At 44.3% G+C, this 24,175-nt stretch overlaps 1 protein-coding gene across 1 annotated transcript; it reads right to left on the reverse strand.

Annotated features, from left to right (window-relative positions):
- Positions 1-220: 220 nt before the first annotated feature.
- Positions 221-19,702, reverse strand: EIF4E3 (eukaryotic translation initiation factor 4E family member 3). Its single transcript, XM_075714352.1, has 7 exons — positions 19,596-19,702; positions 11,040-11,112; positions 8,417-8,511; positions 6,352-6,412; positions 3,206-3,272; positions 778-933; positions 221-267 (listed from the first exon to the last, which is right to left on the reverse strand). Exons 1-7 carry the CDS (start codon positions 19,700-19,702, stop codon positions 221-223), a joined length of 606 nt encoding a protein of 201 aa, XP_075570467.1.
- Between the last annotated feature and the right edge of the window lie 4,473 nt (positions 19,703-24,175).

The raw sequence follows: 24,175 nt of genomic DNA on the forward strand, positions 1-24,175 counted from the left end.
AACAATGAAAAATTAAAAAACAACCAACCAAAGCAGAAGTAATGACTTGTGCATTTAGCATTTACCAAGGCACCTGGTTTTCCTCATTTTCCCAGTTTGAAATGTTAGAAACTCAAAAGGGTCACTGCACATAGTGCTTCTGCAGAGCTTCCACCATCCTTCTTGTCCAGACCACCTCAAAACACCAAATAACAACAAACGAGCTTGGCACAGACTGCCTTTAATGTTTTCCACGTCGGCCTTCAAAAGCACGATGTTCTCTGTGTGCTAAGGGAGAGAGAAGGAAAAAAGAATAAAAGAACACAAACTCTGTCAAGGAGTTGAAAAGATTAAAAAAAGAGAAGACAACAGTGTATAAAGCAGTCAAGGAAGACACAACATGCCAACGAGTGATCTTTGGAAATACGCTGTTCTGATAATACATCTATATAGAGCCTAAAATAAGAGATGCCTTAAAATCCTGACGGTAAACGGTTCCTCTAAATGAATACTTAAATTGAATGGCATGTAATCTTGAGAGTTATCAAGAGATTTGTCTCATTCATTTTACGAATCAGTCATATTAAACATGAAACCAAATATATTCTACAATTAAACTAAATATATTCTGAATGATAGCTAACTTTTATATTGACGGGACAAAATTTTAATGCAATGAGAGATGCTATGTTTCCAAATGGTTAATGATGAATCAGGCAGGATAGTCCCATGGAAATACTCTACACCGGCATCCTGTTTCTCTAACGAAGGTGGAAATTAACAGTACAAAATACTTACATTTATAAAAGACTGCTTTAAAAGATGTGTGCGGCAGAAGTTTATGTATCTTTTCTAAAACTTTTGCTTCACTTGCTAAAGATGCATTCACGTTCCAGACTTGCACAACATCTTCACGGTCACGAACGCTGACGCTAACCCCTATTACTTCATCATCTGCACAGAAGAGGAAGCATCATTAAGGAATACTTTAAAAGTGAGACATGTCTAATTTGATAGTTATGTGTTATGAAACAGTGCCCAAAAGCTGTACAAACTGCAGAAGGAAAGAGAGCCATCTCCAGTGAGGAGAATACCAATGTTCAAACCAGACAAAGTAGTTTCCAGAAAGAAACAAACACTGTATTTATAGAAGCTATTGGAAATATTACCTCATAGTGGTTTTAATAAAGTGCCATAGGATTACTCATCTTTGCTATTAGCACTCTTATACTTGATTAGAAGGGAACTGCAAGAGTCCCTTCAGTAAGGGTAGCAATATAAACTACTACAGGCAATTTACCTAGAGTAATGGCTGTAAGCAAAAATGGGGGGGTGAGCGTGAAACAACTCAAACCCCAGGAACAGCACCTGGAGGAGATCAGACACCAGCTTTTCCAGACTTTGCTCTCTTTTTCCTTTTACATTTTGTCAAGGCAGCAACGGGGGTGGGGGGAAGGAAAAACAAAAAAAATAAAGCCACAGGCAGGCTGCTGCCGCTGCTGCTGGTGTTGGTAGCTCCGTGCTTCGCTGAAGAAGCCCTTTTCGGCGTGAAATTCTCCGGATGCAGCTGAGAGCTCAGCCTAAGGCCACGCCGCGGCTGGGAGCGGTGGCTGCCTCCAACAGCGACCCCCATGGCGCAGCTGCACCGTGCGTCCTAAGGAAGGGGTCGGTAACCATAACGCAAAGGTGGTGTCAGGAGCACGTGGCCAAGGGGAAAAGCTACCTCGGTAAGCAGCAGAACGTCACAGCTTTGCTTAAACTGACCCCGAGACCACCCTATCAGTATAACGGGCGGGAGCGCTCCCTTTCTGACACCAACTCAGTGACACACATTAAGGATTTTGAAAAGCAACTATTAGAAATGTCTCCCGCAGCTCAAGGATTTGAGGCTTGTGTTCTCTGTCTTCCAATTCTGAAAGCTGGGAATTTCTCTCTTTCAACGAGAGAAATACACTACTTGGGAAACTCATTCAACAGCGCTTTTGTAGAAAAAGCAAAGCCACCAAGATGAATATACCAGCAGCAGCCTACTGCAATACGCCTGCTCTACCACATTAGCTAGGTGTAAGAGAAACTCTTTGAGAGGTTTTTGCTGAAATGCTCTGTGAACCTGAGAAACGCAATTCTTTCCTCTGGAATGATAGAGCAGTGAAGGAACGCTCCTAACGGGATATTCACCGTCACTGCGACAGCCAGTTTAATCGGATATTCATGCTTAGGAGAGAAGTAAATATGATCAAAAGAAACAACGGAGAAGTGTCATTTGAACCAAAAAGTTAGTCACTCCCAGAACAGCTTCCAGAACACCTTCCCTCTAGGCCAATGGATCAGTAAGTTCAGCATTCGCTTCACCCACAAGTAGGAACAGTTCTGTAACCGAACCCTAACGAATTAAATGGTCACAGACTGCACCTGCTTTTCATGACTAAGCAGCACCATGTGCTGCTCTGTCTTAAGCCAGCTAGCATTCACGGTCCCTTCCCGGAGCCCATTTCCAAATGAAATGTGCAACCTTGCAAGCCTAGTGAAGATATTTATTCTAAAAGCAACTTCGTTAAATTATTACCTCTGACCAAAATCACATGTGAGCTTCTGGATGATTAATGCCTGTTTTCCAGTAAACCAGCAAAGTATTTTAAGAATATTTATATAAATTCAATTACACTAAAGATTACCTTGACCTAAGCAGTATTTTTAAGCAATAATGAAAACACTGCTTCTGGGTAGAGCGCTAACCTGGCATTCAGGAGAGCCAGGTTTGTGTTATGGCCCTGCCACGCGCTTTTAACGTCACCACAGGCAAACCGCGCAGCTTCCCTCTGCTTCACGCCTGCACCAGCGCTTCCCCTGGCAACTCCTAACCAGAAGGGACCATGAGAGCTAATGGAGGCATCTATCTAATTGAGTTGCTTCCAACAGTGATAGCACAAACAATCTGTACAGAAGTGTCATTTGGGGTTCCAGAATCCTGTCATTGGGGAATTAATATTACTCGTTTAAATACTGGCTAACGGATAGATATCTAATAACTAGAAAACCTGCTGGCTTCCCAGGGATGCAAGCTGTTGAGCTTGAGTCTTGTGCTAACAGTCAGAACGCCCTGTCCTCCTCTTAATGACAACAGGTATGAATACGTTTTCCAGCCTACACCCCATTTTGAGCAGTGTTTCCATGTTCTGTATTCAAACCCGATTTGTCATGCTAGCCTCAATCATTTTTAAGTTACCTGCTGCACAACAATCTGTAAACTGCTCTCCAATAGTTGCTAACAGGAGCTCTTTCCAAACTGCAGCCTAAGGAGGAGGGGAAAAAAAAAAAAGTTACATTTGCATTATTATTTTTTAATTTAAAAGTTAGGTTTGCTAGCTTAGTTTTGAGTACATTCTCTTTCTGAGGTTGTCTAGACAAAAAAGAGTATTTATTGTAAGTACGCACCATGTTATATAATTAATTTCCTCAATCCAATTGGAGCAAGAATTTAGACGCTGAAAATACATACTGTTATACAGAATCGTTCTAATAAATGTTTTAAATATTTAACAATAAGTTTACCTTCGCTATATCTGTGTCCATGACTCATCCTGAGTGTGCTAGTTAATGTAAAGCCTGAAAGTAGATTTCTCCTAAGAATTTCCTGTGATAAAAGACCGTAAGGCTCCACTTGTGGTCACTTGTTTCTACAGAAAAGAATTACTAACCACTTTTCTTAAAGTACCTGAAAACCCTACCAGTAAATTAAATTGATTTATATTTAAACATCATCTCTGACTTGCTTTGACTATGAAATAAGTCCATCTTTCAACAAATTCAAATGCTCGCTAGAGAATTAAAACAGGGGGGAAAACCTATCTGCCACTTTGCCTTGGCTGTTAGACTAATTACACTGTTATTTGATTTTGACACTTGTTATCACCTAAGCCAAAGCCCATGCAAAACTTCAAATGCATCTGGACCAACGTGATGCTCCAATGTGTGGGTTTACAGGGACAGAATATTTTTATGTATCTATTTTTAAAAAAACCCACATCAACACGTGTATTTGTTTATAACACCATAATGACTTTTTCGCACGCTACTTTTAAGGAATGTCTGCTACATGAAGTTAGCTTGAATTTTAGTACTATTAAAAAAACCAGCAAATCAAACGCCCCAGGTTAAAACAAAAAGCAAGCAGCCACGAGGATGACAAACTATCAAACTGCTTTAATGGCGTTCCTGAGTATTCCTAAGCCATCTTTTAGAATACAAAGGATTTCTGTGACTCATTATCATCCTATCCGACGCATCAGACAAAGCTGCGCTATGGGAAGGACCACCCCATGCGATGGCTCCCGGGGCGGGTTGAAGACGTCAGCGTGACAGCGCCTGACACGGTGCCTTTTGCCTGCCGGTGGCACGGCTCCTGCACCGATGATGGGCCTGACCACGCACACTCTCTTTACCAGGCGCGGTGCTCGCTACCGTGAGTTGTCCTAATGGCCTCAAGGGTAGGAAGCACTTCATCCAGCAGTAAGCAGTTGCAGGACCAGGCTTATGAGGATCTAAAAAGTATTAGTTTTCGTATTAAAAATTGGCATACAGAAGTGTCACTGTACACATGCAACAACATTTAAGTGTCAGTATTTTGTCAGTCAGTTTTTCATACCACTTGAAAGACTAGCAATCTTTAGAAAAAAAACATTTCCCTCCCTGCACAGCCTCACTGAGCGCTGCTACAGCGTTAGCATCTCCTTGAGTTATGCCTGTACGCGATGGCTCATCTTAGCCAAGAAGATGCTGTATACACATGTGATGATTCGAAGAACGAAGCCAAAAATGAGAAATAGGCATAAAGGTATTATTTATGCTATTTACAGAGGCACTAAAAGCTGGCTGAAGTTCACCTTCAGTTAAACCTTTCAGAAGTGACCTGGGACATGTGGTACGTAGTTTGAGAGATCAAGAAGTGCCTTCGTTTCAAAAAACGGGGCTGTCATTCAGCCTCTGAAAAACAAGGCCTCCGAGGTCCCTAAATTCACCACCCAGTAACGCAGGCTCCCCAAACCACTTGTTACTTCTGACAATCTTCACAACTTGGATTATAAGAGGAAAAAGAAAATTTCAGTCTTTTCTGATCCCTTGGGACTGCAGCGGGGGAAAGCTGCAATTCCCATACAGGCAAAAAAGCCCACAGGCAAAAATCAATTAACTTTTGGCTGAAATTTCAAGTCCCATCTTCCAGCATGTAATGCCTTCTGCAAAGCTATCACATTTTTCTGACACTTCACTTTTCGTGTTTAAAGCCCTGATCCAGAACACACTTACACACATAAACACCATGTGTGAGGAGGTCAAATCTCCTCTCCGTGACAGTTCACAGGAGAGGTTCCTCACATGTGTTTGATTAGGGGCACAAAGAGAAACCCAGTTATTTCAGCGGGGCTAGAACAACGGCATGCCTGAACAGGTTTTATCTTTCACATTTTTAAATTCAAAAAAGAGGGAAAAAAACCTGAGCAGCACTACAGTTTCACAAGATGCACACAAGGTGGTCTGACAACTCACTGTTGCCAAAGGGGATGATCCTACTTGTCTTTTCTCCTTTACCCCCTATGCCCATCAAAAAAACTCTCCTGGCCATACACTCAAATTAAAAATACAATAAAAAGGAGACTTTTTGTGACATCAGAGTGCATTAAGCATGTCTCACAAAACAGTCCGATAAGCACCAGAGCCAGTGCAAGAGGGATCAGGAGAGAATGAGCAAGATCCTTCCCCTTCCAGTAGGAGCAAGCCATGAGACAGGATTAGCTATCGCTGGAAATGAAGCCTTGGTCCATGTTTGGCTACAGAAAGTGACAGCACCACGCACAGCCGTACATAAATGCAAACAAGCAGTGCCAAGCAGAAACAGTCCTACTGAGTTTAACAGAGTTTAGGAGCATTTCAGCGAAACTCTGCAAGTTGTGCTGGACTGTGTGCATTGACTTTTGAAGAGCATTACTGAGGTTCTGGCTACAATTTAGCATAGAATATTATCATGAAAAGATTTTTATATTTTTCGTTGCATGCCTGTAAGCAAACAGTCTTGAGAGCACAGGTGTTTATAAAATACTGTGTTTCAAAATGGAAACGCAGGCTTCATTTGCTTGATACATCGATAAATGTTATCAAAAGCAAGAGAGATGGAATTACCTGAAAAGAAACTTTTGCTCATTGTCTTAAAGTAAAAGGTTATAGATGTTAAAATAGTGTTAACAGACGTTAAAATAGTGTTTGGTGGTTGTGTTGGGTGATGTCAGAACTAAAAAGCTTTACAACAGCTTTATTAGATGGAGTTTAAAGAAACCCCCTTACTGAACAATGTCTAAGTAAAAAGTCAATATAACATACCGTACTTTCTTTAGGGACCTTCATTTTCCATATACCTCCTTTGGCGTTGCTTTCTTCTTCCCTGGTTATGGGAAATAGATCAGTAAAATAAACATTCAAATCCACATCTAGATAAACCTATGTTTAGGGTTTAATTTTCCCAGGAAAAAAAAAAAAAAAAACCCAAACATTTGAAAGGCAATTACTAACTCCAGGTAGCATGACTCAAGCTATGACATTAGAGATAATTCTTTCATTGTTCATATGAAGTGTATCTCTAAACACCTAATCCCTTTCCTAAGTTTTGTGTGTTGGAAAATACTTACATTTTCCCTGACCACAGATCATCTTTGAAGTGGCTACAACTATATGGGAACAAGCCACAAAGCAATTTTATGTTTTACTTCGGTAACCTTTTATTTTGGAAAAAACCCTGGCATATTTTCACAGAAGCAGCTTACTACTCTCAAGTTTCTCCAGTTTAACAAGAGAACACGAGAGCACTTCGTTTCACTTCAGTGACAGCTAGAAATTAGTTGTCCTTATTAAAAGAAAGGCTGAAGCTGCCCAGGGTCAGGGCAGACATAACCATTAAACTGCCTCATAACGACAAAGGTACAATGTACAAACCTGTGAGCTTCAAGTTTATTCTGTCACAATTCTTTTAATAAGATTTTAAATTAGGGTTCTATTTTCCTGTTGAAACTCTGTAATAGCAAAGTTGAAGGAATAACCTAAAACTTATCTTTGGAATATCTAAGCCCAGTATGAGACCTATAGAGATTCCCCAGGGTCAATTGGCCTCCCACCAATCCAGACAAACACTGGGGAAAGGAGCAGGAAAACTTTGGAAGGACACCTTCAAAAACCTGCAGTCCTCAATTCTTACTTCAGAATTTGGTTTTCTTCCTAAAAAACAATGCTGCTATTAGCCAGTATACTGTAACTGTAATCTGAGGAGAAGCTTCTTGGCAGCAATTACTGAAAAGTTAGCGGGTTACTCATGAGATCAACCTCTTGCAATCCCTTTCCTAAAATACAGCATCTGCATTTACTTTGACAGTCTTAAAACCAATGTAGTATTTTCAGAAAAGATCTTTGCATTTCACACCTTTAGTAGTCACTTGCCAAATCAAAACTAAAAATAGAAAAACCCAAACCCAAGATGTTCTCACTCATCCTTACAAAGATATCAAGACCTGCACACAACGGCCCGGCTGATTTACACAGACACCAATATTGCTTTCAAATCCAATTTAGCTATCCCGACCAGTCACAGTATTTGTAGAACAATAATGTAGACCTTCAGATACATTTCACTTGAGAAAGTTATTTACTTCTTCAGTAGATTAGGACAGAAACCCCCTGTAGTAAGTCATCACGCAGTCAGACATACTACAATCAAGTTAAAGACTCCAATCCAATCACAGTCTATGCAAATGATGCCAGAAAGATCAAAACTCTTCAGAAAGTGCTTAGGCTATCTAATTAAGATGTGACGGACCTGCACCAGGAAGAAGGTATGCAAAACTCAATTTCTGAAAGGGAAACCTCAGTGATTTATACTTTATTCCATTACTATCCTACAATCAAGTAGGAATTTGCTGCAATGAATCACTTCATAATGCCTTAACTTAGTTTTAATCCCAGGTATATGTGCATTTATACGCTTTTGCACAGGTGAAGAACAGTTAAGGACCATCAGTCATTTGCATCATTGTTACACTAGCTTCAGTGGAAAGAAAAAAAATAACTCAAATAGAAGTAACATATTCTGCATATTCTTGAATTGAAATTGAGGCATATTTTAATTTCTTAATTTCTAGTTCATAATCTAATTTCTTTCTTACATTTATGTCCAGAGGTGGATAATTAAATTACAGTCTGTGTTGTCAATAAAGACACTTTAGTACAAGTCACTTTTAAGCTTAACAAGATCCTTAGGATATTTCTTTTGTAGGTCTCTTAAGTTCAGGCATTTGCAGGCAACAGAAACGAGCCACTCCTGCCCCACACCTGCCTCCTTTCACCACTTCAGGCTTTTTCACTGCCCGCTCCCAGAAATGTCTAATGATAACATACGTACCAAAGCGGCCGTCTTTCTCCCCGCATTAAATGGTAACTACATCTCAGAGGCAAATTTGTCACGGGGGGAATGTTGTTGTAGACACTCCAGAAATCCTTAAAAAGAAAAAAATATTAGCTGCATTAACACAAAAGAGTAAGTTTCATGCAGATTTACCTTCCTTGTTCATTTTCTCTAAAGCAATTACGTATCCTGCTCCTAGAGAGCTGGCACCTTCTACGTTATAATAAAACGCTCTGAAAAGAAATTGTTGCAGTTTCACCATTTTTCTTTTTTTTTTAGATGCCAATTCTGTATAAGGTGGAGGTAGAAAGAAGTTGAACTGTGGATTACTTTAGAATCAAAGTCCTTAGGAATAGAGAGGAAAAAGTCCTCAAAACCAGAGTTACACTAAGCATATCAGAACAAACCAGTACATAAAACTTTCTTAGCATATTAAAATATATACTTACATCAAATATCCACCTTGTTTCACTTAAGACTAGTCTCAAACTTCATTATGATCATCTTGAGTTACAAAAACACCACCAACACTAATTCTGTTGAACTAAATGCCTAACTAGCAATGGAACTACTTAGTCTAGATCACAGTGAAAAGTAGATTGCAGATGCAAAGAACTTGAGATGCACACATTAATACAGGAATGGGGGAGAAATTAAAAGATCGAAGTTACCAGGAACCATCAGATTACTTCCCAGCATTTATGCTGGCAAAAGCAGAAGCTGTCATGCATGTTTGGGGTGGATAAAAGGCACCCAAAAGCAGTGGTGAGCAACAGGGAGGGATCATTGAAAAGATCCCAATCCCCTTTCTTCTTTATTCAACAGCTGGAAATAAGAAAGGATTTTTAAAGACTTATGTTGCATCAACATGTAGGGATGCAATATTAAGCATTAGTACAACTCATTAAGTATTATCTAATACTTAATCATTAGCACAGCTTTAGAAACAAAGATTGCAACATTATGTGATAAAATTTTGTGGCCCTTGGCAATTCTACCTACCAGGCATTACCATTACCCAGCCACAAGAAAGTATGGAAGACTATTAAAAATACAAAAAAGTGGTATGAAACACCCATTTCAACTTTAACCTTACTCTTACCTGGTTGCGTGCCCAAACCCTACAGCTACCAACAGAAGCAGAAGGAGCAGAGCTACACCAGCAGATGACTGTGGAAATATTTGAGAGTTGTTGTGTCCCGAACGAGGGACTTAGTTTAGAAGGTTTTGGTTTTCAAATATCCTTCAGGTGGTGCAGACCGGCATTCCTCATTGACTAGCTACTGCCCATGAAGGACAGTGAGGAAGTTAATGAAGATTTTGGTTTTGCTGCCCCAGGGAAGATCATATTATGTGTATGATAGCACAGTAAGACACATTATGGGCCATGCTGCCGGCTTCTGAGAACCTCATGCAGATCGTGAGTCTTCCCAGAGGACCTGAAGGAGTTCTTTTGTATTTTAAACCCCAACCCAATGAGCAGAAAACCTCAAGTTTTTCAGCCAATAAAACCTAACCATTTAAATAATGAAGGCTAGATTCAGAGTGGGAAAATGGATAACACCAGACAATGTGTACACCAGTCCGTGGTCTTAAGCTGTCTTTTTTTCAACAGGAACCACTGCAGCCAGTTTTGAAACAAACCTACTTCTGTTGTCAACTTTAACTTCAGAGTGTCAATTCATTGCGAAACCGATGGGGACATTCTGCTGACAGGGAGAGGTGAGAGGGAACCTCTCCCAGGGGTCTGCAGGACACCTCCATCCTTTATGCCAAAGTACTTCCACTGATTACCTCGCCTCCAGAGAACTCCAGAAACCAATTTATTTCTTAGGCCAATTAGCTGGGAAGAAATACCTCATGCTGTGTAACATGTTGTGCAGATGTTAATGAGAAAGCCTTATTTAAAACTTCAGTAGATCACTATGGCTGGGCTCCTTCAAAAAGGAGGTTTTGGCATTACCTTAGAATTTCAGAGATTTAGTGAACTAGAGTCAGCTTAGCATTAAGGTGAGACAAATACCAATTCCCTGCACTTCACGCTAATGGTGGTATTAAAACAGAAATGCAATTTTACTTGCAAGAGATGCCCACTGCTCAGCACTGGCAGACAATACAGAGACATGCAGAATTTCTCATTGCTGCGAGTATTGCATGATTTGAAAGTACCTGAATTAAAGTCAGCTTGCTAGAATTTTTTTTTTAAATTCATGCTCGAGGAGAGAAAGAAGAAGAAAAACCTCACAAGCTATAACTTTTAGTCTTTGCATAATGTTTTTTCTGTATTTAAAAAAAAAAAAGGGAGAAAAGGCAGGAAAAAAAAATGTAAAAGACATCAAGTATAACAATCCAATGGAGGCACAAGTGGAAACCCAGGGAAGCTTAAGAGGGGGCTTGCCTGATCAATCCAATATGCTTCCCCCTGTCCTCGTCTGGAAAGCCAAATGAAATTCAAACAATGACAAAGTAACACCACACACAACCAGGAACACTCACATTTCATACCACAGGTAAGCAAAGCCGCAACAGTGACTCATCCGTATGAGGAAAAATGAAACTTAAGGTGTGAAGTTACATTAGTAACGTGTGGCAACTCCTACAGCAAAGCTATACACCTTACCTGTACTGTTTGTACTGTATAAATCTTCTTCAAATTTGATGCACATTCAGCTGCTGTTGTTCCAGGAAGTGACCTTGAAAACAAAGTAGAGATTAATAAAAATGCTTCTTTTATCAAGGGGGTTGAAGGGAGATGGATGGGGAAAGTGAATCACATGAGTGTGAAGCTGAAATATTCACATGTCAAAGTTGCATAATAAACTCAAATTCCAATTGTCATGAATCATTTGAAGATAGGAATTCAAGTGCTTTTATACTTTTGACTAAATTAAGATATTTTATAAAATATTTTGATTAAATAGGTGAATTAGGAGTTTTTATCCAAGAACAACAGTGTTCCTTCTAACGGCCACCCCACCCCCTTCTGCTGTCAGGCATCAGAAGAAGTTCTGCCGTTCCAATGTGAAGGGCTACCAGCGAGGGACCGCAAGCTCCTATCCCAGATTTCTTTTTAATTGCATTTAATATAACCCAGCACCCACTTTGAGCGCTTTAAGATACTCTCGGTATGTCATACTTTTAAAAAGAAGAGTCATCCACTGCGTTTATGTATTGAATGATGATAATTTGCTCGGCAGCCGCCACCCGGAGCACAGCCCATGAAGCGGCAGAGGCGCAGAGCCGCCGGCGGGGGCTTCCCTTGCCCCCCGCGACAGCGCCGCGCTCACGGGACATGGTCACACCTGCGACAAGCTCCTCAGCATCCCTGCGTGGGTGGGACACGCATACGGGCTGATGAGAAGACCAAGCCCCAGAGGACAGCTCTCCCTTCTGGCGCGGTGAGCCATATAACCCAACACACACAGGACACCTCCAAGACTTGAGGCAGCTCTTCCACCACCAGCACTTATTTCTTCAAGCCACATCTACTCCCATAAAGGCAAGAGGTCCTCGGGTTGGTTTCACTGCCAGACCTCAGGATTGCACTGATGTACACCAGGCACAGTTTAGCTTCTCTAGCTCACCCTCATACTGCCTATTCCCAATTCCCATCCGGAGCGGCTCCCCTTAGGCACACACAGCACCGACCGCACCCCATCATCTCAAAGGCCGTTTCCAACCTAAATCATTCTAGGATTCTATTTTTAACCTTCATCACAAATCTTCAGCACGTGCGACACAGGATGGTGCATCCACATCCCCAGACATCACTGGCTCCTGTCACCACGCGAATAGTGCATCATAGCGCCCGTCTTACAATCCCCAGTACACACCCCCACAGGCACAATTTGAGGGGAATAAGGACCAAATTGTTCAGGCTCATTCGATTTGTTAGAACCGGAAACATTCCGCCCCCCCCCTCCAGAAGCTGAAGTAGGATTTCTAAAGAAAAAATGAAGATCAAAGACAAAGCAACCTCCCATTGCATCTCAGAAGAAGAAATAAAAATGTGTAAAATGACTAAATCTGGAAAGGGAAGCGACAGAGCAGATTTAAGGAAACAGAAGAAAAACCAGTTGTTGCTCAGGTACCTGCTGAAGAAAGGATAAGGGCAAATCAGATCTCAGTAACCCTCCCATCAACACGGCTGTTTGTCCTGATACATCTGACCAGCATGAAATATGTCCAGGAAAACACTCAAGTAACTCTCAGTTGTTACAGATGTAATTCAGGCTCTGGAGCAAAAACTAGATATTCACGTAAAGGAAGAAATTTAATATGCAAAACTACTGAAACAGCATCACATCTTCAAAACTGTAATGATAGCTCCAATGTTCTGTGAAGGTTATCAAAATAAGTTACTTTAAAAATACCTATAAAACCAGCAGAGAAATCCCTCCCAACTTTTTCAGTATAGAACAGACAAACTAATGTCGACTTTACTATTTGCCCATTAATCACTAGACATAAGAGTACATTGCAACGGTGGAACTGATGAGAAAACAGTGTTACATGGCCAAATTTCAAAAATCACTTTAACTAGAGGTTATAAAAACAAACAAAAAAACCCCAAGAAATCGCTATGGTGCGGTTTCTAGTCCTGTGGCTCATGAACTATGGAAACACCCACGGGAAAACTGATAACTTGAAAACAACAACAAAAAACCCTTTCATCAATGTGCTCAAAAGGAGTTATTGTAGTAAGGTGGGGGGTTGTTTGGTTTTGTTGGGGGTTTTTTTGTATTGTTTTGTTGTTTGGGTTTTGGGGTTTTTTTTTGCACTCTACACTCAGCATTAAAGAACAAAAATAGGAATTTGCAGTACTTAACACAGACAGATGGCTTTTGAATGCACCAGGAAATAAAAGTAGTAAGTTAAAACAGAAAACTCAGCAGGTGATTTAACTGTGTTTGTCAGTTGGGCGTAGTGGATTTGCAAGAAACCACCGCTTGTTTTTCGCCTGCTGCTGACACAAGTAGCACCTCTCTACTAAGCTTCTTTTCGTATATTATAGAACACAAACAAGCAAAACCTGAGATAACTTTGCCTGTTGGTGCCTCACACCACTGTCCAAGAAACCACTCCTCTTAGGCACTATTTCTGCCAGTTTGCTAATATATATGGGGTTAACTTTGTTGCACAACGTATAGTATCATCGCTCTCTATACTCACACTGATACTGCCACGGAGATGCCGTGATAGTAAGCTCTATTCAAATAAAAGATTAAAATCTATTCTCTAACAATAGCCTTCAAAGGTTATCTAGATAATCATGGCAGCCATTTAGCAAATTCAATGCCATTTAAAAGAGCAGCTAAGACAGTCAGACAGAATATTCCACTCCAAGGTCATAAAATGGTTAATTTTGATAGTTGCAAATAACATTTTCCAGAGGAACTATGTGACCAGCTGGCAGAAAACACCAACCGAGCAGCAAATTGTCTGTTTTAAAAGTTAAGGTGAGTGACCATTTACTTCTAGTAACCTGCCTGGCAAGTGCTCCATGCCCACAAGATTACACGGCATTATTTCAGCCTTTCACCCAGCTCTGGAAAGTGTCATTGATTTATAAGTAAGAGCATGAACCCCCAAACTTTTTTATTAAAAAAAGAAAATATTGAAGGGACTACAAGTGAGAAAATGACGACATGCATCAATTTAAAAGTTCAGGATCATTTGCTGCAGAAATTACACCTGCACAAATTTGGTTTAATGGACGCATATAAGGCAGAGACAGTATTTTAATCAGACAGACAGAAGGAAAAATCTCAGAATTTCCTGCAAAATTACAGACTGCTGACAAATCTGAACCACAGTGATTCCGCGATAGCCATCCATAAACTCAGCAGATCAGCACAAATGACAACCGAGTGGTTTTTGTGCCTTGAAACCCGTGAAATCGTGATTTTTATTTAACTGAGTACACAATAAATTTAGATTAAGTTTGCAGAAATGGCAGACGAGTTCCAAATGAAGAAACGTGTAGAAATTCCTATTTCTATAACTCTTCCAAAAAACACACTACAAGCTAGGAGTAGGAAGATGGTGGTGTACTTTGCTGAAAAGCCTCAATACACACGCTCCCACAAAACAGGAACCCTGCAAATACTGACCCTTAAAGTGAAGCCATTACAAGATCCCTCCCTTTTGGATGATTTTGCTGCTATCAACAATAAAATTAGTCCGATACGCCATACTGAACTGTCAATTATTGCCATGGTGAGCAATTCATTTCCAGGTAACTCAAGAGGCCCTGCAAATCCCGACGAGGACACTAAGAGGAGGGGACAGGTCCTCCCCGCTGGGTCACAGCACCAGCCCCGCACCAACAGCTCTTCTGGGGATGGACGTAGGCGGTCTGTCGCCACACCACCTACAAAGGCACATCTGGGTTCCCCACGCAGAGCCTGCACATAAAATACTCAACAGTTCTCCTGCTCTGCCTGTATTGGCGCCCTGTGATACCACTTTTCTGCGTCTTCAGCATGTTTATGGGAGAAATTTTAGTGCAATACCAGGAATAATTGAGTTGCCTAAGCAGGCCAGACCCACTGCACCACATCTCACAGTAAACTGCAGGGGCATCAGTTAGAAGTGGCACGTGGAAGCAGGAATAACCCACGGGAACTGAATCCTAATGCCAGCTTGCTTCACTGCTCCGTCATTATTCCAGCACGAATAAAGAACAAAGGATGCAAAGATAAATTCCATTGTTTTATCCGTGACTAAACCTCCAGGTGGTTGTGCTTATGTTAATGTCTGATGCTGAACTGTAGCTCTTCTGTTTCCCTGCAAAGAATTAAGGATAAAAGTTTTTTTCATATGTGCTGACACTGGCCTTTGTGTTCCAGTGGGAATTTAATCGCAGCTTTAGCGGGAGCTTTAAAAGCTGCCGAGCACTTTTGAAAATACCCCTGTAAGTACTTAGCCACAATTGCTTTTGGTATAAATAAGCAAAATATTTACTTACAGAGCATAAACTCAAAAACATGCTGTGGCAACTAAATAAATCCGGTAATCCACTCTGAATACAAAGACTGATTTCAAGCCATCAAAGCCTGTCAAAATGCATTTACCGGGTTGAACATTCTTATAATATTAACCATCATTTTTCATTGTAAGCCACCTACTCATAAGCTTTAATAGATGAAATAGATGATCCTAGATAAATAAGATTTTGCTATAGGGAAGAAAGGAAATTATTAAGTTTCGTTTCAAATATCTGATGTGTTCAGTTATGAAGATTCACAATTATTATGAAAATGGTTCAGTTATCAGAATTTCTCTACTAAACTTTATTTATATAGAACTCATCAGTATAACATGCAGAGAGAAAAATCAACACATAAGGATAGTATGTTTATGGAAGAATATTTTCATTTTCCTGGAGTAGACTAATAACTTCGCATTACACTTGACAATGTTTATAAGCATATTCTTCCTCTCAGAAAGATACAGAAGAGTTAAACTATTCTTGCAATGGAAACAAAATTACCTAAAAAGCACTTAGAAGTCAGGGAAGAAGACAAGGCAGGCAGGCCGTGATCCTGTACCACCATCCGTGCTGCTGCACACCCAGACCATGGAAGCGAGGGCATTTTGACGAGGTTTATCTAGAAATGAGAGTTCCGTACTAGGCTTTTGTGTGATCTGTGCTCAATTTCCAATAGCACTGATTTTATAAAAGGGTCCTGGTATTTTTCTCGCTGTTGACTGAGAGCGGTCTGTCAGCAATGCTGGCAGCTCAGATGCAGTTAAATCTTCAAGAGAGGTCTTTTTGCAAGGACGTGCAACATTTTCATTATTGCGTGTGCACACACACATTGGACCGAAAGCCACTACCACTGAGGAAGCCTCAGGCTTCTTGTCTTGAGGCTGAAAAAAAAAAATCAGACAGCTACTAGTACTAGCATGTTCTCTCTGTTCTTTTGGTAGGGAAAGGCTTACTTGGTGCAGCATTAAACATAAGATGGCATACCATACCCAGACCAAATGCCAGTCACGATTGGCAAGGTTTACAAAGTAGGATATTTGCATCATGTCCATGTGTACATCAAAAAGCATAATCAGCTTCACAGCTTTTTATTTACACAAAGATCGCACCCAGATCCACAACCCCAAATGCCATTAAGGGATGATTTCACATGCCTAACGCGGTTTGTTACCCAGGACATCCCAGCCTTTGATGGTCATTCCACTTGCCTTCTCCTTTTGTGTGATCCCTGTGTCAAGCACGCTACACAACATGAATATAGTGACCAGATTTGCAATCCTTGTTTTTAATTTGTTATATTCAGTGATGCACTGAATATTGACACCTTGTTGTAAAAAAACCGAAAGACTACACAGTGTAGCAAAAACTAGAAAGGCACCCTTTCATTTCAAAGCCGGAGGCCATTATAAGCAGGACCCCGCACCAAAGCAGAGCCTCACTGAGATAAGCACGAATGCGAAGAGCCACCAGCACAGATCAGCTTCCCAAGGTGGCACCAAAGGCATCTGCAAGACCTGCTGAAATTCCCCACGCGCCGTAACGTCACTGCGTGCGAAAGTACCATGAATGAGACACGTAGGGATGAACTTGGAAACCTGCAGAATGGACAAATGAAACAGCAGATCTAAACCCCTGGTTTCAAAACTTTCAGCACAGGACCTTAAAACATTTTAAGAGTTAAAAAGGAAACCTCTTCAGTGAAAAACACCTGACAGCTTCTCTGAAACTGCTGACCCGTGAACATTTGAAGATCACAGATGGGATCTTATTTGTCAAACTGGTGAATAATATTCTCCTGAACGCTGTCATCATGCTCACTTTCCTAAAGCATATATGGGGTAAGATACGAGGGAGCAATATCAGATGGTTACTATTTCAGACATACATACCAAGAAAGGCTTAGCACTTACGGGAAATGCTGATGCCCCGTGACACGTGTGAGATAATGGCAATGAACCAGAACCCGGTCACAGGATCCCAGCCTCCAGATGTTAAGCCTGTGCCAAGGCATTCGCAGAAACAAGTGCTGATGTAAATAAAACAAAGGCTTTTACTTCTAAAGCAGGAGATGTATCGAGTGACACTACGATAAAAGCAAGGTCATGAGCCCCAAGGGAATCCCTTGGTAGCGTAGCACTAGTTGCTGTAAGTACTGCTTAGCCGATGGATATTTATTTTAAGTGTGACTTAATGAAAAGATACATTTTGGAGATGTTAGAGTGTGTGTCATGGATCTCTCTCACAGTAATTTAATAGCAAGAGATAACGCCATATCCACCTCAACATCTATTTATGCTTAAGCATCACTTCTTCCTGCTTTTCAGTCCAAGTACAGGGTAAAAGGTAGTAGCAGTCAAAAATCAATACCTTGTCACGAGGAAACATCACTGCTCCACACTGTGTTACTAAAGCAAGTTTAAAAAGTGCCTGCGGTTATCTTCTACGGAAAGTCCACCCTATACAAGCCTAAGCAGCGATCCCTCCATCAAACCTGCGTGGGTGTACCGATAAATGTCACAGCCGCTTCCGTGGAACTCTGTAGAGGGACATGAACCTCCACACACTGCGGTAAATTAAGTTCATGGCTGCATCCCTTGTGTGCTTTTTAATGCTTTAAATGGTTTTTAGATTTACGAAGCATGCCTTGGTTGCTGTCATTCTTATTCCTGCCATTATCCTATCGCTGTTGCTGGTAAACAAAACACAGTTTTGTGTATATATGATCCCACTTTTTTTTTTTTCCTTATACACACACTCCTGGTTTTATAAGTTAAGGAACAACAATACTACCTAATTAAATGCACTTATATGTGATCAGAAAGAAGAAAAAAAAAAATCTGTAGAATAACAATTTTAAGAGTCTAAATTCCAAGACTTAGGAAAAAAAAAAGATATCATGATGCAACTCAGGAACTTGAAGTGGATTTTAACTTCTGACATTGATTTTAAGAGATAGACGTGTCTACCTCCACATGGCTTGTGTAAACAACAGATCTGGATGGCAGCTTGCTTCAACAGCAGTCCAAAGGGTACTTTTTTAAAAACAAACAAACAAATAGAAAACACAACTCAGATCCTGAACCCAGCCATAACTACCTCATGAGTTCAAAAAGGATTAACCAGAAATAATTTGTGGGGTTATTTATACGATTTGATTTGCAGGACTTGAGAATATTTGTGTGCTGTCAACAGTTTCTTTCTATTTCTCTGTCATGAGTTGACAAGTTAGTGAAAACAAAAAAAAAAAAAAAGAAAAAAGAATTTTACCAGTAGTATGAGGCAGTATGTTCAGTGGCAGAAGGGCTTATAAAGGAGAGAACTTTCCTTCTGGTGGCGAGGGGGAGAGGAGAAATACAACAGCAAATTGAGAAAACGGAGATGCGGAAGATTAAAAACAAGATGCCAGAAGATACAGGCTAGGAAAAACAGTATCAAATTCTGGTTTTAAACATTCTGTTTCAGTTTTGGCATTGGTACTTCTTCCCTATGCCCAGCTGTACGCATCGGGGAGGGCGAGCTCCCTTTGCGGCAGCCTTCCGTGACCATTAGACGAAAAACTTCAAGCACCTGAAATGCAACGCGACCAGACGAACGCCGCACTTAATCAATACATTTCAGCTAATCCTTCCAACCAGATCGCTTCAGATTTTGAGAAGCCATCACCCACAGGAGTCACACCTGAGTTTTGAGTTATAGAACCGGCCGTGTCGCGGCGGGGTCGGCGGGACTCGGTCCGTCCGCAGGGGCATCGGGGATGGCCCAGCCATGCACGAACACCGCAGCAGCCTAACCTTTAGCCTTCTATTCCCGGGGCTGGCAAGCCTCGGGGCTAAATTTAGAGTTCCAACCACCGCCGACGTTGCCTGAAGCGATGTGCGGCCGCCGAACGACAAAACCGACAGCGCTGTAGGCACGATCGTCCCAGGGAGCGCGAAGGCTTCCCCTGGCTTCCCCGCCGATGGGGAGCGGCATCACCCCGGGTCCCTCGCACCACCGGGCGATTTCCCGCTGTCCAACCTGCTGGGCGAGCAAAGCTGCGAAGGAGCAGCCATGCTTTCCACAGACGGATTTTTTGGGTGCCCCCACCCCAACACCCCCCCCCCCAACCACCACCACCTTCAAGCTCCCCGCCCGGCCCGGTGCGTCCCGCAGCGCCTCCCGCAGCCCCCCGGCCCCACTCACTTGTCCAGCCAGAAGGTCCAGGGCGAGTGGAGCGGTAGCCCCCCCGGCTCGGCCGCTTGCCCGCCCCGGCCGCCCGCCGCCTCCCGCTCGGGGGGGCTGAGCGCCATCTCCCCGGCCGGGCGGGGGGGCGAGGGGCGGGCCGGGAGGCGGGGAGGGGACAAGGGACGCTGCGGAGAACGGCGGGGGGGACGGGGAAGAGGGAGCCGGGCGAGGGGAGGGACGCTGGGAGAGGGGTGGAGGGGGCGAGCGGGACGCGGGCAGGGGCAGACACGCCGGGCCAAATCGGGGGAACGGGGGGATTTCAGGCGAGGGGACAGCGGGGTGAGGGAGCCGCACACAGCAATGGACACGGCCAGGGCCCGCCTGAGGGCGCGGGTGGCTCGGGAAAGGGGCTCTGAGCCGGGCCCCTCGCTGGGGCTCAGCCCTGTCCCCCCGCCTGGGGGGCACAGCACAGGGGAAGCCTCGGGCAGCCCCGTCAGGCCTGTGCGGGGCCCACGGCCATGAGGCGTTTGGGTGGGCAGGGGGTGCACGATGCCACCGTCCCGCGCCGAGCATGCTGCTCCCGGACCCTTCCCTGGCCTCACCAAACCCAGCCCAGAGCCCAGCAGCCCCCTCTCTGCGCACACCAAACCCAGCCCAGAGCAGAGCAGCCCCCTCTCTGCGCGCACCAAACCCAGCCCAGAGCAGAGCAGCCCCCTCTCTGCGCGCACCAAACCCAGCCCAGAGCAGAGCAGCCCCCTCTCTGCGCGCACCAAACCCAGCCCAGAGCAGAGCAGCCCCCTCTCTGCGCGCACCAAACCCACCCCAGAGCCGAGCAGCCCCCTCTCTGCGCGCACCAAACCCACCCCAGAGCCGAGCAGCCCCCTCTCTGCGCGCACCAAACCCACCCCAGAGCCGAGCAGCCCCCTCTCTGCGCGCACCAAACCCACCCCAGAGCCGAGCAGCCCCCTCTCTGCGCGCACCAAACCCACCCCAGAGCAGAGCAGCCCCCTCTCTGCGCACACCAAACCCACCCCAGAGCCGAGCAGCCCCCTCTCTGCACGCACCAAACCCACCCCAGAGCCCAGCAGCCCCCTCTCTGCGCGCACCAAACCCACCCCAGAGCCGAGCAGCCCCCTCTCTGCACGCACCAAACCCACCCCAGAGCCCAGCAGCCCCCTCTCTGCGCGCACCAAACCCACCCCAGAGCCCAGCAGCCCCCTCTCTGCGCGCACCAAACCCACCCCAGAGCCCAGCAGCCCCCTCTCTGCGCGCACCAAACCCACCCCAGAGCAGAGCAGCCCCCTCTCTGCGCACACCAAACCCACCCCAGAGCCCAGCAGCCCCCTCTCTGCGCGCACCAAACCCACCCCAGAGCCCAGCAGCCCCCTCTCTGCGCGCACCAAACCCACCCCAGAGCCGAGCAGCCCCCTCTCTGCGCGCACCAAACCCACCCCAGAGCCCAGCAGCCCCCTCTCTGCGCACACCAAACCCACCCCAGAGCCGAGCAGCCCCCTCTCTGCACGCACCAAACCCACCCCAGAGCCCAGCAGCCCCCTCTCTGCGCGCACCAAACCCACCCCAGAGCAGAGCAGCCCCCTCTCTGCGCGCACCAAACCCACCCCAGAGCCCAGCAGCCCCCTCTCTGCGCGCACCAAACCCACCCCAGAGCAGAGCAGCCCCCTCTCTGCGCGCACCAAACCCACCCCAGAGCAGAGCAGCCCCCTCTCTGCGCGCACCAAACCCACCCCAGAGCCGAGCAGCCCCCTCTCTGCGCGCACCAAACCCACCCCAGAGCCGAGCAGCCCCCTCTCTGCGCGCACCAAACCCACCCCAGAGCTGAGCAGCCCCCTCTCTGCGCGCACCAAACCCACCCCAGAGCCGAGCAGCCCCCTCTCTGCGCGCACCAAACCCACCCCAGAGCCGAGCAGCCCCCTCTCTGCGCGCACCAAACCCACCCCAGAGCCGAGCAGCCCCCTCTCTGCGCGCACCAAACCCACCCCAGAGCCGAGCAGCCCCCTCTCTGCGCGCACCAAACCCACCCCAGAGCCGAGCAGCCCCCTCTCTGCGCGCACCAAACCCACCCCAGAGCCGAGCAGCCCCCTCTCTGCGCGCACCAAACCCACCCCAGAGCCGAGCAGCCCCCTCTCTGCGCGCACCAAACCCACCCCAGAGCCGAGCAGCCCCCTCTCTGCGCGCACCAAACCCACCCCAGAGCCCAGCAGCCCCTTCCCTGCACGCACTGAGCCCACCCCAGAGCCCAGCAGCCCCTTCCCTGCACGCACTGAGCCCACCCCAGAGCTGTTGAGGGTCTGGGGCTTCCTTTCTGACAGCAATAACCTTGGCTCTGGGGCTGCCTTTCTGACAGCAATAACCTTCAGGCTCACTTTGGCTTGGCAATGCTGACCAGAAAACTAAATCTCTCTTAAAAATCCAAGCTTTAGGATGCAAAACCCTGACACGTTCACAAAACGAAAGGATGAGTATCATGCAAACTGACCATGGATGAAGACTATAGCGCAACAATGAGCCTTTCCAGACGTAAGGCAGGGGGCATAATCTGTCTTCTCATCTTCTCTACAGCCTATTTAATTTACGTGCTTGGTTTTATAGGGAGATGTTCCTCATAATCCAGCGTGGACATGTGCTAAAAAAACTCACGTTATATTTATAATAGTATTTTTTAAATTAAGGTTCTCCCTGGTGTGACTATGCACAGCAGTAAAGTTAAATACCCACATAAGTGATAGCAGGATCAAAGACCATGAATCACATAGGTTTCCTTGCAAGCACATTTATAGTAGGATGAATAATTTTATATACACTTCATCCTAAAAGAAAAAAAAAATCAATAAAGACACACGCCTTTAAAGAAACAAAAATCTAACAGTAAGAAAGGGCAGAGATCACCCATAAAAAGCAGTCTGTACAGTGACAATGAAGAAACAAAAGAAGTTAATGATTATGTTGTGCAGATGGAAAATGCTAACTGCTAAGCCAAATTAAATAAGATCTGGGAAACCAGTTGCACCATCTCTTGCAATTTAATTTACTCTTTAAATAGAAGGCAAGATAATGACCATTTGGGAGAGCTTGGAATCTAAAAATTCATTGGTATGCCCACTCCAAGCTTTCCCTCTCTATTTTAATGGTGAGCCCACCAAAAATGTTAATCCTGGGGAAAAAAAAAAACAACAAAACACACCACAATAAATGGCTGTATCTAGGCACAGATTTCCTCAGAAGAGCTGGAGAAGACAGGAGGAGAGGAGGAGAGTGCTAATTTCTTACGACCCTGAAGGGCCACATCTTGCCTCCGTGACTGCCGTTGGCAGCCTCCACACCTAATACATTTTTGGTGTCCCCTGCTGAGGCTGCCAGCAAAGTATTAATTTTTGGATACGTAGCAGCATCACTGTGGAAATAAGGCCAAACCCACTACAGTATGTTACAAAAACTAACTAACTTTGAATCCTGCACCTGCCTCTGACGGGAACCACACGCTTCAGTGAAAACCTCCAGATTGCATTATTAGAGAGCTGCTCATCATTTAAAAGATTATAGCTCAGGTTGAAAACAAATTATTCTGTTATAAACAATCCGAGCTGCAAGGAACAATAAAGTAGTACAACCCCCACGCCTCCGAGACGCGGAGCGAGTACCAGGCGGCAGAGCCTGTATCATTATTCCAAAATGAGACGTGTAAAGCCTCCGTTTATTTCTTGTTTACATCAGTAAATACCAGGCTTCACAGTGGCACAAGGTACATTGCGGGAATCTCAACTAACAGTAAATTAATCTGGTTGTGGAGGAAGGCAGTCACAGGATGCATGGAATTAGCATATCCTTTGCCTACAGAGATTTCTAAGAAGTCGTGACACAGAGGCAAAAACAAGTCTCCTGAGATGGATCTCGCAAGGCAAAATGATGGTGAGAACAACCTCCTGACTCTGCTTAGCCACCTCAAGCTGCCAGCACACCTTGAATAAAAACAGTTCAGAGACTAACAATCCCAGGAAATTACTAGAACCTTTAGAGAGATATTGATAGGGCTTTAACTAAACATTTATTTTATTGATATTTGCCATATATCTGGAAGGTTTCTTTTTAAAGAAACCCTGGTGATGCCATCACCTGTGTTTTTGTACCTTCTGAAAGCAAATTTACCACAAACAAACTGTGTTACAGTATAGTCCTGTACTGCAAGATGGCACAAAGGTGAGATGAGTTGATTTAAAGCTCACCACGGCAGAAGGCGTGCCTGGCTCCATTCCTTACTCCTTCTCCCAGCCACGTCCTCCTTCTGCTTGCAGAGTTCTCTGAGTAAAGAGAGAATTTTCTGCCAAGTTAGTGAACCGAGTCAGGCCATGAAAAGCTCTTATAAAGCAGGGCTGTGTGGTCGAGAGCAGGAGTCAGGCGGCAGATGAGCTCAGCTGATTTCAGATGGGTAACAGCTGAAATTTTCCCAGCTAACAACTGCTGGGGGGAAAAAAAAAAAAAAAAGTGGAGTGGGAAATACTGTTGTGCCCTATTCTGTGTGCTCCTAGCACTGCTTTCCTGCACCCAGTTTCAAGCACCTCAAACTCTTTGCCACAGCAGAG

The sequence above is a fragment of the Pelecanus crispus genome, chromosome 7 (genome assembly GCF_030463565.1).
Source record: "Pelecanus crispus isolate bPelCri1 chromosome 7, bPelCri1.pri, whole genome shotgun sequence".
Classification (NCBI taxonomy): Eukaryota; Metazoa; Chordata; class Aves; order Pelecaniformes; family Pelecanidae; genus Pelecanus; species Pelecanus crispus.